Consider the following 12,430-nt stretch of genomic DNA (forward strand, 5'->3'; position numbering starts at 1 on the left):
ATACAAAAATTATTAGGATTCCAAACAGGAGAGTTAGGGCTCCCTGAAACAACCAGTTTCCTATGCCAGAAAAATTGAAAAGTTTACTTAGCCACTTCCATAAAGAACTTGGCTCTTCGTGGGGAAGATATGCGGTTTGTTCTAAGTGGCTAGCACTATCTATTAACTCACTGGTGTTGTCTGGTATATACACACAGCAGTCTTTTCCAATGAGAGCACAAGTCCCTCCTTTTGCTGCCAGGACTATGTCCAATGCCTGACGGTTTTGGAGGGCCATCTGTTGGATTGCCCCCGTTTCTTTGGCCAGGGCTCTTAAACTTTCTCCGGTTTCATTTGCCATTATTTCAACTACTGCTTGTAACCTTAGGAGCCTTTTTGCATGGTGTATTACTCCCCCTAATGGTATTAAGGAACCGCCAATGGCCTCTTCCCAGGTTAAGGGGCTTATGTTATTTACATACCATTGGGCATCTGTTAAGGCCCTTCTTTTTCGCCTGAAATTGCAGAGGCATTCTCGAGGGACAGTTCCGAGCACTCAGAATTGTGGGAAGAGTCGGGCGGGATAACAGATTCCTAACCAATTAGTTGTTAGTGTGGTATAAGCTCTGGTCCCACACACCCAGTGATGGTCTATTAAGGCCGGGAAGGGTTGGTTGCACCCATTTGTCATATAGGTGTTTGCAAAGGAGGAGTAGTATCCCCCAAAGGGTACAGGGTAATTCTCCTTACGAGGAGTGGTGTTATTTGCATGACATTGAAAGATTGTATTGTTTTCACTAAGGTTACTGTAGGGGGAACATGAGATTGATTTCTCTGTTTGATTCCAGGTTGAGAAAAAATTCATATCTCCATACCCGGCCCGCCACTTTTTAGTTTTGTTTGAATAATCCCGTACACTATTGGCCACAATATGCTGAAGGCAACGGCTTTTCCCCAGATCCAGCCCTGTCTCATTACACACCCAACACCAATGACCCTTTCCCTCCCACCACACTTATCCATTTAGATGCATTTATTCCCACTGCTTCCCAAGTGTCATTGCTGTTCCATATTTTGTTAAACGGACAAGGCCCTCCAGTGAGGTCTGGGGACTTGAGTGGGATAGCGAGGACAGGAACACCAGTTTGAGAGTGGGCTGGGATGTGGTTGCAGACCCAGCAATTAGAAATATTAAGGGTCTGAGTTATCCACACCTGCTACTGGATATAAGAATTGTCGTCATGGTCTCCCCAGACCGTAAGATACCAGCAGCCAAGAACAGGCAGAGGCGCGTGTTGGAGGCAAGGCTCTTCTGGTTCTGACAACCTCAACTGAGGGAACTGCAGTCACGGTTTTACGCCCACCAGGCAGTAGGCGCTAGGCTCACTACTGCTTTTTTTTTTTTTTTTTTTTTTGGTTCGTCTGCTTCTGGCAACCCTTACGAGAGCGTAGATTGTAAGGTATTGCAGACTGTTCCTCTACGTCGTCTTCTGGATTCAAAATTGACCCTGCGTTGTCCTGAGGTGGTGATTGGTTCTCTGGGGGTAGTGCCTTCTTACACTGTGAAGCATGTATCCACGCTGCGATGCCAGATAGTTTAACAGCCATCTGTGTAGTAAGCAGTACCTGATGAGGGACCCTTCCACCGGGGCTCCAAGGCGTGCTTTCGATGATGGTGCCGTACGTAGACCCAGTCACCTGGCTCGAGGTTGTGGCAAGCGTCGGAGGTGAGTTCCGTGGGCTAGGCGACTTGAACCTGTGAATGGAAGTGACTTACAGCTTGCTTTAGTCCCTTGCAATACTGAAGGAGCGCACTGTGACTCAAGTTCAAATCTGGAAAGGGAGTAATGGTAGTCATAGCTTGCATAGGACGTCCCATAACAATTTCAAAGGGACTTAATTTATGCCTTTGGGATGGAGTGGATCTCATGTCCATAAGGGCTAATGGTAAGGCTACTGGCCAGCTTAATCCTGTAGAGTCACAAATTTTAGCAAGCTTATTCTTAAGTACACCATTTCGTCTTTCAACTGCACCTGCACTCTGTGGGTGGTCGGGACAGTGCAACAGGTGTTTGATATGCAATATATGGTCCAGGTGTTGAACAAGTTGTCCAGTAAAATGTGTACCCCGATCACTGGACAGAGTAGCAGGAATTCCCTTGGCAGGCATAATATGATTTAACAAACATTTGGCAACAGACAGTGAGTCAGCCTTGCGACAAGGAAAGGCTTCAATCCAACCAGAGAATAAACATACCATAACCAATATAAATTCATATAGTTGACACTTAGGCATTTGTGCAAGAACGATGCTTGAGGCAGGCCCCGGAACCCCTGGGCCACTTTTACAGGTTTACCAATATTATGGCTTTGGCAAATGGTACAGGCTGCACAGTGGCGGGCTGCAAAAGAGCTAAAATGGGGGTAAAGGTCTTTGTTACAGCAGAGACCATCCCCTCCTTTACGACATGCGAAACACCGTGTAGCAGGGTGGCCAGAGATGGGTAGAGTGAAAAGGGGGCTACAAAGGCGCCAGTAGGCGAGCGCCAAAAGGAATCGGGATGTAGAGAAGAATCCTGGGTTGCCCAAGGTTGCTTCTCGGTTTCTGGGGCAGAGTCTTGGAGCAGGTGAGGTGAGTGAGGGACCAGGAGGGTAAGAGGAGAGCGGAGAACAAGGGAATCAGACATTTCGAGTAGGCGCGCTGCAGCAGCCACAGCACGCAGGCAGGGGGGTAAGCCTTGGGCAACAGGGTCTAAAGTGGCAGAGAAATAAGCCACTGGGCGGTTCTTTTCTCCGTGCATCTGAGTGAGAACTCCAAGTGCACACCCAGATTGTTCGTGGCAGAAAAGGGTAAAAGGCTTAGAATAGTCAGGCAGCCCTAAGGCAGGGCAGAAGCCAAACCCTGTTTGAGGGAAAACAGAGGCAGAATTGGCCTCAGGGGGCCACGGCATGGGGTCAGGCACAGAGAATCGAGTGAGTTCCTGGAGAGGTTTTGCAAGGGAGGCATATTGGGGAATCCAATGTCTGCAAAATCCAGCCATGCCTAAAAACTTCTGGACCTGGCGTGGGGAATGGGGTCGGGGAAAGCTAAGGATAGCTTGGACGCGGGTGGGAGAAAGTGCACGGGAACCCTGGGAGAGGAGAAAGCCAAGGTATGTGACAGAAGCTTGACAGAGTTGTAGTTTAGAGCGAGAAGCTTTGTGACCTTTATTTGCTAGGGCAGTAAGGAGCACTAAAGAGTCAGTTTCAGAGGCAGACAATGAAGGGGAACAGAGGAGTAGATCATCTACATATTGGACTAGTGTGGACCTGGATGGGAAAACAAGGTCAGCAAGGTCTCGGGCTAATGCTTGGGGGGAAAATGACAGGCTTTCAGTATACCCCTGGGGCAGTGTGGTCCATGTGTACTGTTGCCCCTTGTAAGAAAAGGCAAACAGGAACTGGGAGTCAGGGTGAACCGGGACAGAAAAGAAAGCAGAGCACAAATCAACAACAGTAAAATGAGTTGCATCTGGTGGGATAGAAGCCAGAATCTTTGAGAGGCAAGTTTTGATTCTGTCCACCTATGATTTGCCTCTTCCCACCACTGCATGAAACAATCAACCTCTCCTTTTGCCAATTTAGTTTTAGGTTGGCTGAGTTTGTCTTTTAAGACGTCTACTCTTTGTCCCAAGATCCTAACAGTGGCCACTGAATTTTGGGATTCTCCTGCGTTAGCCTTTTGCATTCCCATACACGTCTCCCCACCCCCGCAGGTCAGCCTTTTGAAGCCATCCCCCACCCATGTCATGAGGTTTTCTGTTCATTAAAACACACCAATGCTAGCAACAAGACATACACCACAGACAAACACCACAAAACACAGATCCATAGTATTCTGAGTTATTCTTCTGCTGGCGCCAGCTTGCTTGTAGAGTCTAAAAACAAAAGAAACAATTTCCACCTCCCTGGTGGGGACAGATTATTGCTTAATAATAATACCACTTTCTTTTACAAATTTCCTTGCTAATTGCAGGAAAAACAGAAGAATTACCTCCAGGCTGTACTTATTTTGTTCTATAGTCAGGCTGTTCTATAGTCAGGCTAGTGAATTACCCCACTCACTGGTCATTTATGAAATTCATGAGGTGCTGTACCTCAGTTTCCCCTCTTGTGCAACAGACCATGTTTGCAATAGTTTCTCTGCTGTACCAAGCAATAAGTTTATTCTCAGGTAATAGCTGAGAGACAGCTTCAGATTTTAGCACTATACACACACACACACAATTCTCTTTTGCCTAACATCCCTTGCACTGTGATTACTCTTTTACACAACTGTACCCCGATTACACTTCCATCTTGTACAACTAGACGCAACCAGGAGCAGCCAAGTTAAGTTCCAATAGAAACACCTTACATACTTTAGTGATTTTGATTACATTACCCAATAGTCAAACAATTTTGATCAGATTCTCTTTCTGTCTGCTGCCTGCAGCAGTCCCTTATAGACCATTTCTGTGGGAAAAGGGCCCATTTTCCCTCAGAATAGCTGTAAAGGCTTCTGGGGACAGAAGCGTAGTGGTGGTAGTAGTCACTCGACCTGACCCCCTTAGCCTAGACCATTTTTCCAGAAATTTACAGGAGTCCGGACTCTTCCTAAAATACATAAACTGAGCCGGCGTTCCTTTAGGGAACTGTCCCGACTTAGACGTCTGGCTACCCATACAGGAGGACTTTACACACCAATCACGCAAGAAGGAAAGTCGGGTTCGTCAGAGCAATGCCTGGTGCAACACACAAAAGGAGCCCACAGGCTACTGCCTCAATCGCCCTTGCTTTCACACCAAGGATTTTACCCAAGACGCGGTGCGGCTGCGATTGTGCAGATTTCACTCACTCAGACTGTGGGGACAGGAACCCTTTGGTCAGCTGATCCCCGGACGGAGATGGCGCCCAGACTCAAACACACCACAGGGAGGACGGATAGACACAGAGACAAGACAGTCCTCAGTCCGGACAAAACACAGAAATAATTACCTGACCAGATTCCTGATGTCAGATCCCGGGATCCCTACCAGAACAGAGTGGGAACCAACAGGTTCGATGGCGTAGACTTCTCTGTGGTCATGCACCCTTCTGTTCTGGCGGAGGACCGCTCAGGCCAAATGCCCAGGTGCCGGCTTGTCACGGCCGTCCTAAGAACAGTCAGGAGTCACACGGCCCCAGTGAAGACGGTTGCCGTCTCGGTGGAACCTCCAAATTGTCAAAGTCAGATTCAGGACTCACATAATTTGTCAGACCACTCTGTTTATAAGCAAAGCGCTTTGCTAATGCACCCAGATGTGAGCCCCTCTCTGAGGCTCAAGATAACTTATTTATACAGCTAAGCCAAAGCCAATTTAACATGAGACAAAAGAAAGCAGAAACTGACAAATATACATACATATCTTATTTGCATACTAACATTTACCAATCTCCTAGCTCAGTAGGAGCTCTAAGTTAATTAGTTTGAGGACCCATTGTCTCACACTCCTTAATGTTTCTCTTCCTGACAACTATATTTCAACAAACCCTTCAAATAGCATTTCTTTAATGAATTATAATTTCAATATAATTCATTCTACTTTCACAACATGCAGCACAAACCCAACTAACACCCCTCCCCACACACACCCCCAATTCTCTGGGTTGATCGCTTCACCCCTTTCCCCACCGCGTGGCTAACAGCGGGGATGATTTCAGCCACAGGCAAACAGCCCAGCAGGAACAGCCACCTCTGAATGTCCCCTTAATAAAATTCCCATATTTCAACCAGGTGACCATGAATGATATCACTCTCCTGAGGATAACACAGAGAGATAAAGAACGGATGTTGCTTGAATGCCAGCAAACACTGGGACCATACGGTACCATGCTTTGTTATGCAATGATTCCAGACTACGTGCTGCTGGCCTGCTGTGGTAAAGTGTCCTACCATGGAGGATGGAATAAGGCTGCCCTCGCCAGAAACTTTTGCAAAGGCTTTGGGAGTACATCCAGGAGAGCTTCGTGGAGATGTCCCTGGAGGATTTCCGCTCCATCCCCATACCCGTGAACAGACTTTTCCAGTAGCTGTACTGGCCGCGAATGCATCCCAAGTCTTCAGAGCAAATTAATCATTAAACATGCTTGCTTTTAAACCGTGTATTATATTTACAAAGATACACTCACCAGAGGTCTCTTCTCTGCCTTCTAGGTCCGGGAGCCCGCCTTCGGTGGGTTGGGACGTTACTAGATCCAGGGTGAGAAACAGTTCCTGGCTGTCGGGGAAAATGGTTTCTCCGCTTGCTTGCTGTGCTTCAGCCTCCTCCTCCTCATCTTCCTCATCCCCCAAAATCCGCATCCCTGTTGCGTGAGAGTCCATTGACGGAGTGCACACACAGGGCTGGGGTAGTTGTAGGGGCACCCCCTAGAATTGCATGCAGTTCATCATAGAACTGGCATGTCTGGGGCTCTGACCCCGAGCAGCCGTTTGCCTCTCTGGTTCTTTGGTAGGCTTGCCTGAGTGCCTTAAGTTTCACGCGGCACTGCTGCGGGTCCCTGTTATAGCCTCTGTCCTTCATGCCCTTGGAGATTTTTTTTCAAATGTTTTGGCATTTTGTCTTTTCGAACAGAGTTCTGATAGCACGGATTTGTCTCCCCATACAGCAATCAGATCCACTACCTCCTGTTCGGTCCATGCTGGAGCTCTTTTGCGATTTTTGGGACTGCATGGTCACCTGTGCTGATCAGCTCGCCACGCTGGCCAAACAGGAAATGAAATTCAAAAGTTTGCAGGGCTTTTCCTGTCTACCTGGCCAGTGCATCTGAGTTGAGAGTGCTGTCCAGAGCAGTCACAATGGAGCACCCTGGGATAGCTCCCGGAGGCCAATACCGTCGAATTGCATCCACACTACCCCAAATTGGACCCAGCAAGGTCGATTTCAGCGCTAATCCACTCATCGGGGAGGAGTACAGAAACCGGTTTTAAGAGCCCTTAAAGTTGGGGGGAAAATGGCTTCGTAGTGTGGACGGGTGCAGGGCTAAACCGATCTAAACTGCTAAATCCGACCTAAACTCGCAATGTAGCCCAGGGCTCAGAGTAGTTATCAATGGTTCACAGTCAAGCTGGAAGGGCATATAGAGTGGGGTCCTGCAGGAATCTGTCCTGGGTTTGGTTCTATTCAATATCTCTTCAAATGATTTGGATAATAGCATAGAGAATAATGCTTATAGAATATATGGACGATAGGAAGCTAGGAGGGGTTGGAAGTGCTTTGGAGGTCAGGGTTAGAATTAAAAATCATCTTGACAAATTGGAGAAATGGTCTAAAATAAACAGGATGAAATTCAAGAAGGACAAATGCAAAGTACTAAGGAAGGAATAATCTATTGCGCTGTAGCAGGATTTCAGACCGTTGGGGGAGAACGCCCCCTTTTGGTGAATGTGGCTTCTCATAGTAAGAGTGGCGAGGCCTAGCAGACAGAGATTAGTGAGTTTCCCTTGGTTGGGGCTAGAAGCTAGAGTCTATGGGGCTGCCCTTGGCCTCAGGGCTGTGGGGCCTAGTGTTAGGCTAGGGGGACCTGGGCCCACCCTACTCTACTAGGGTCCCAACTCAGTGCCCTGCAGAACCTGTAGTCCTGGCTTCAGGCTTAGGTCCCTTGCTCAATAAACATGTTCCCTGGGCCACTTCATACCGTTTGTCCGGAATCCTGTAGTTCCTTCAGGGGTAGCAGCCTTCCATCTTCTGCATTCTCTGTGGTTGACTGGGGTCTTGGTGTGGATTCAGTGCCTTCAGGCTCTGCAGGCTGGAGTTCTAGCAGCTCCCTGGTAGGAGCCTGCAGCATGCATCTGCTCTCCTCAGTCAGCCCTGATTGAGCTAAGCTGCCACCTTTTATATACTGTTTCCAACTGGAGTATGCCCAGTGGGGGCGTGGGCTCCTGACTCCAAAGTGCGTGGTTAACCCTTGCGGGGCTAGTGCAGGGTTGGCACACCCCCTCACATTCGCACATACAAAATGGGAAATTACTGTGTAGGTAGGAGTACTGTAGAAAACAATCTGGGGGTTATAGTGGATCACAAGCTTAATATGAGTCAACACTGTAATACTGTTGAGAGGGGGGGGAAAAAAGGCAAACATTGTGCGATGTACTAGCAGGAGTGTTGTAAGCAAAACATGAGCAAAAAGAAAAGGAGTACTTGTGGCACCTTGTGGCTAAAACATGAGCAGCAATTCTTCCATTCTACTCAGCAGCGATAAGGCCTCCACTGGAGTACTGTGTTCAGTTCTGGGCACCACACTTCAGAGACAGTCCAGAAGAGAGCAACATAAATATTTAAAGGTCTAGAGAACAAGACCTGCAAGGAAAGACACAAAAAATTGGGTTAGTTAAGTCTGGAGAAAAGAAGGTTGAGGGGGGACATAACTGTCTTCAAGTATATAAAAGGGTTGTTATAAAAAGAGGGGTGATTAAGTTTTTTTCCCTATCCACTGAGGACAGGACAAGAAGTAATGGGCATAAACTGCAGCAAGGAGATTTAGGTTAGACATTAGGCAAATGTCCTAATTGTAAAGGTAGTTAAGGATTAGAATGAATTACCAAGGGAAGTTGTGGAATCTCTGTCATTGGAGGTATTTATAAACAGGTAAGGCCAACACCTGTCAGGGATATTATAGATAATACTTAGTCCTGCCTCATCTTTGGACTAGATGCCCTATTGAGGTCCTCTCCAATCCTACCTTTCTATGATTTTATTTTTTGTCTTTTGATTAGTCACACAGGGCAAGCAAGATAATCTGTCTCCACTGGCACTGGATCTAATATTCTAAATTTCAGAGCACCTTCAGCTGCTCTCCTTAAAGAGTCTAGATGAAAACAGTGATCTTAAAATCACACTGATCTAATTACATTGAACCTAGTTTAAATTAAAAAAAAAAAAATTACACTGTCCAACTTCACAACTGGTTGAGTTGGCAGTTTTAAGATTCCCTGTCTTAAAAGCAATTTATTTATATTATCTAAGATTATGGAATTCTTTGTTTATAATAGTCTGTTTCTAGAGGAAGTTTTGCTCTAAAACAGCAACACCAATTTATAGAAATGCCAGTTTAGATAATTTATATATGGTTTTACATTATAAAATTTCTTTTACCACTCTCTGGTATTAAGGTAACTCTAGAGTGCGTGGTTTGTTTATAGAAATCTTCTTTTTTAAAAACAAACAAACTATGTAGCATGGTATTTATTATTATTTTTTTTTAATTGGCACTTATTTAGGATGACTTTTTCACTTGTGGCTAACACAGCCATTGTAAACACATGGTGGTAATCTTTGATAGCATTACATGCAATTGTTTGTTTTATCAAATAAGTGTTTATCCTGGTATGAAATAATGTATGGGTTTATTAATCTACAGATTGAGAATTGTTGTTCTAATGGGATGTTTTTATTTTCCAAGTTTCTTTTACTATTGTGTGGTTTTTATTTACAGGGGCCTTTTGCATGATATTTTTCCTGCCTGCCACTGTATTTTATTTGCTGTTGAAGTGCAAACAGGAAGACCCCAGTGTTATGAACTTCCCTCCTTTGCCAGCATTTGATAGTTTATGGGAGACCAGAGTGTTTGGTGTCTTTCTTCTGTGGTTCTTTCTTCAAGCTCTGTTTTCCTTACTGCCAGTTGGAAAGGTAAACTTCTAGTAGTAAATGTGTTCTGGAGGGTTTTGTGGGCTGGGTTGATAGGTTTGATTCCATTGTTTGAAATACTGTTAATTAACCAATAACTATCTGTTTATCAATACTATATTGGAATATAACTACTTCAGATTTGTTGAAAGTTTAAATTACACAACTGCCACCTTGAAAACCCTTGCTGCCAAAAGTCTGATTTCTGGTCATATATCCCAGTCCCTCAATACACTATACAGTAACCATTTATCATTTAGGCATCATGTAGTAAAATGGACTTGATGCACTGATAGAATCATAGAAGAATGACATATGGCAACTTTTGAGCATATACATTTTTACCAGCTTCTGTTACTGAGTTTCTATCTGGTTCCACCACTACGTCAAATAGAAGAGAGTATTTACTTCAAGATATAAGCTTCATTGTTGGGAAGTTGCAAGCTCAGGAAGTCATTCCTAACCATCCCACTCCTACACATGTACGCACAATTGGACAGCTACATTATATTGTTCTTTACCCTTTCTCTGAAGAATCAGATATTGCCCACTTCTGGAAGAAAGACTACAAAAGTAGATAACCGTTGGCCTAGTTTGGAATGGCAATTTCTATAAGTCGGCAATCCTTTAGTTTGACTGTTTAAAATGGAGAGGATCAGTCATTGGACTCTTCATTGATTCTACTCTGGGAAACAGAAGCTTCTGACTTCGTAACACTTGTGTTAAAATTGCCACCTCCCGCTTTCTTCAGACATAAATTTCACTGAGATTTCAGACACCCATGCTTATAGAAGTTCCTTGAAAGTTTTTATAAACATAGCTAATGTTTGTATTTCTGTCTTTCTCTTCCCGTTAATTTTCCTTGCCCTCTAAATAATATTTGAAAGAATGCTTTTTAGGGACTTGGTCTACTTGAGGTCTAGTCAATTAAAAAAATTAAAAACCCCTCTTCTGGCCTTCCAACAATCCCCTATCCTCACTAGGCTCATCATCAGAAGAAAGCTCCCCACAGACTAGGACACACCAACTCAAAACAGCACCAGACCCTGTCAGAACAACAGGTGCAAAACTTGCAGACATGTCTGCATTGCTACAATGATCAACACCCACCACAACACACCTTTCAAGATTTGTGGGTCCTACACATGTCTGTCACATCCAGCTCATCAAATGCCCCAAACAACTATGTGGGTGAAACCAGACAATCACTATAGTCTCGAATGAGCTTACACAGAAAGATGATAAAAGACAAAAACATCATGTTACCTGGGGTGGACGCTTCAAAAAGCGTTAATTCCATATCTGACCTCTCAGTCCTTATCCTCAAAGGAAACTTGCATAACACCTTCAAAAGATGAGCATGGGAACTTAAATTTATAACTCTGCTAGACACTAAAAATGTAGACTAAACAGAGAGAGTGCTTTTATGGCTCATTACAATTGGTTATGCACCTTACTGCCTGCTAACTTTTAATTGTGCATTTCATTTTAAGTGGCCTATAGCATGTGCTGTAGGGTGATGTCGTGGCAGGGGTCTACCGTAGACCATCAAATCAGGATGAGTAGGTGGATGAGATGACGCATTTCCTGAACAACAGAAATATGCAAAACAAGACCTGGTAGTAATTGTAGACTTTAACTACCCAGAAATTTGTCTGAAAAGTAAAACGGCAAAACATAATTTCTAATAAGTATTTGGAATATGTTGGGGATAAATTTTTGTTTCAGAAAGTGTAGGAAATAACTAGGGGGACAACAGTTTTAGACTTGATTCTGAAGAACAGGGAGAAATTGGTAGCAAATCTGAAGGTGGAAGGCATTTTGGGTAAAAGTGATCATGAAATGATAAATTTCATGATTCTATAGAAAGGAAGGTGTGAGAGCAGGAGAGGAACAATGGACTTCAAAAAGCAGACTTTAACAAACTTAGAGAACTAGTAGGTAAGGTTTCATGGGAAGAAAAACTAAGGGAAATAGGATTTTAGTATTGTCGGCTCTTTCTCAAGAAGACAATATTAAAGGTACAACTCTAAACTATCCCAATGTGAAGGAAAGATAGGGAGAATAGTAAGAGGCCAGTATGGCTTCATCAGGAGCTCTTCAATTACCTAAAAATCAAAAAAGTCTTACAAAAAGTGGAAACATGGACAAATTGCTAAGGAGTACAAAGAATAGCACAAGCATTATAAACAATAGGAACAAAGTCAGAAGGACTGAGGCACAAAATGAATTACACCTAGCAAGGGTCATAAAAGGCAGTAAGAAGCTCTTTAAATACATTAGGAGCAAGGGGGAAAAACAAATGAAAGTATAGGCCCATTACTTAGTGGGGAAGGATTGCTAATAACTGATATCAAGATGGCGGAGGTGTTTAATGCCTATTTTGCTTCAGTCCTCACTAAAAACTTTAATGGTGACCAGATACTCAACAGAATTAATATTAACAAGAGGGAAGGAATACAAGCCAAAAAAAGGGAAAGCACAGGTTAAAGAATAATTAGAGAAGTTAGATGTATTCAAGTCAGGAGGGCCTGATGAAATTCATTTTAGAGTACTTGAGGAACTAACTGAAGCAATCTTGGAACCATTAGTCATCATCTTTGAGAACTCCCTGGGATCACACGATGTCCCAGAGGCCTGCAGAGGGGCAACAAAGAGGACCCAGGAAATTATAGACCAGCCAGCCTAAGTTTGATATCTGAAAAAATACTGGAACAAATTATCAAAAAATCAATTTTGTAAGTACCTAGAGTATAATATGGTTATAA

General features: G+C 44.2%; 1 protein-coding gene across 2 annotated transcripts in view; it reads left to right on the top strand.

Annotated features, from left to right (window-relative positions):
* LBR (lamin B receptor) overlaps positions 1 to 12,430 on the top strand; it is a 51,770-nt gene that overhangs the window by 23,075 nt on the left and 16,265 nt on the right. For both annotated transcript variants that reach the window (XM_074949190.1, XM_074949191.1), the window contains exon 6: positions 9,472 to 9,665. In XM_074949190.1, the coding sequence (XP_074805291.1) occupies positions 9,472 to 9,665 (194 nt within the window). The remainder of the gene's footprint in view (positions 1 to 9,471; positions 9,666 to 12,430) is intronic.

Source organism: Natator depressus, chromosome 3, assembly GCF_965152275.1.
Source record: "Natator depressus isolate rNatDep1 chromosome 3, rNatDep2.hap1, whole genome shotgun sequence".
Classification (NCBI taxonomy): Eukaryota; Metazoa; Chordata; order Testudines; family Cheloniidae; genus Natator; species Natator depressus.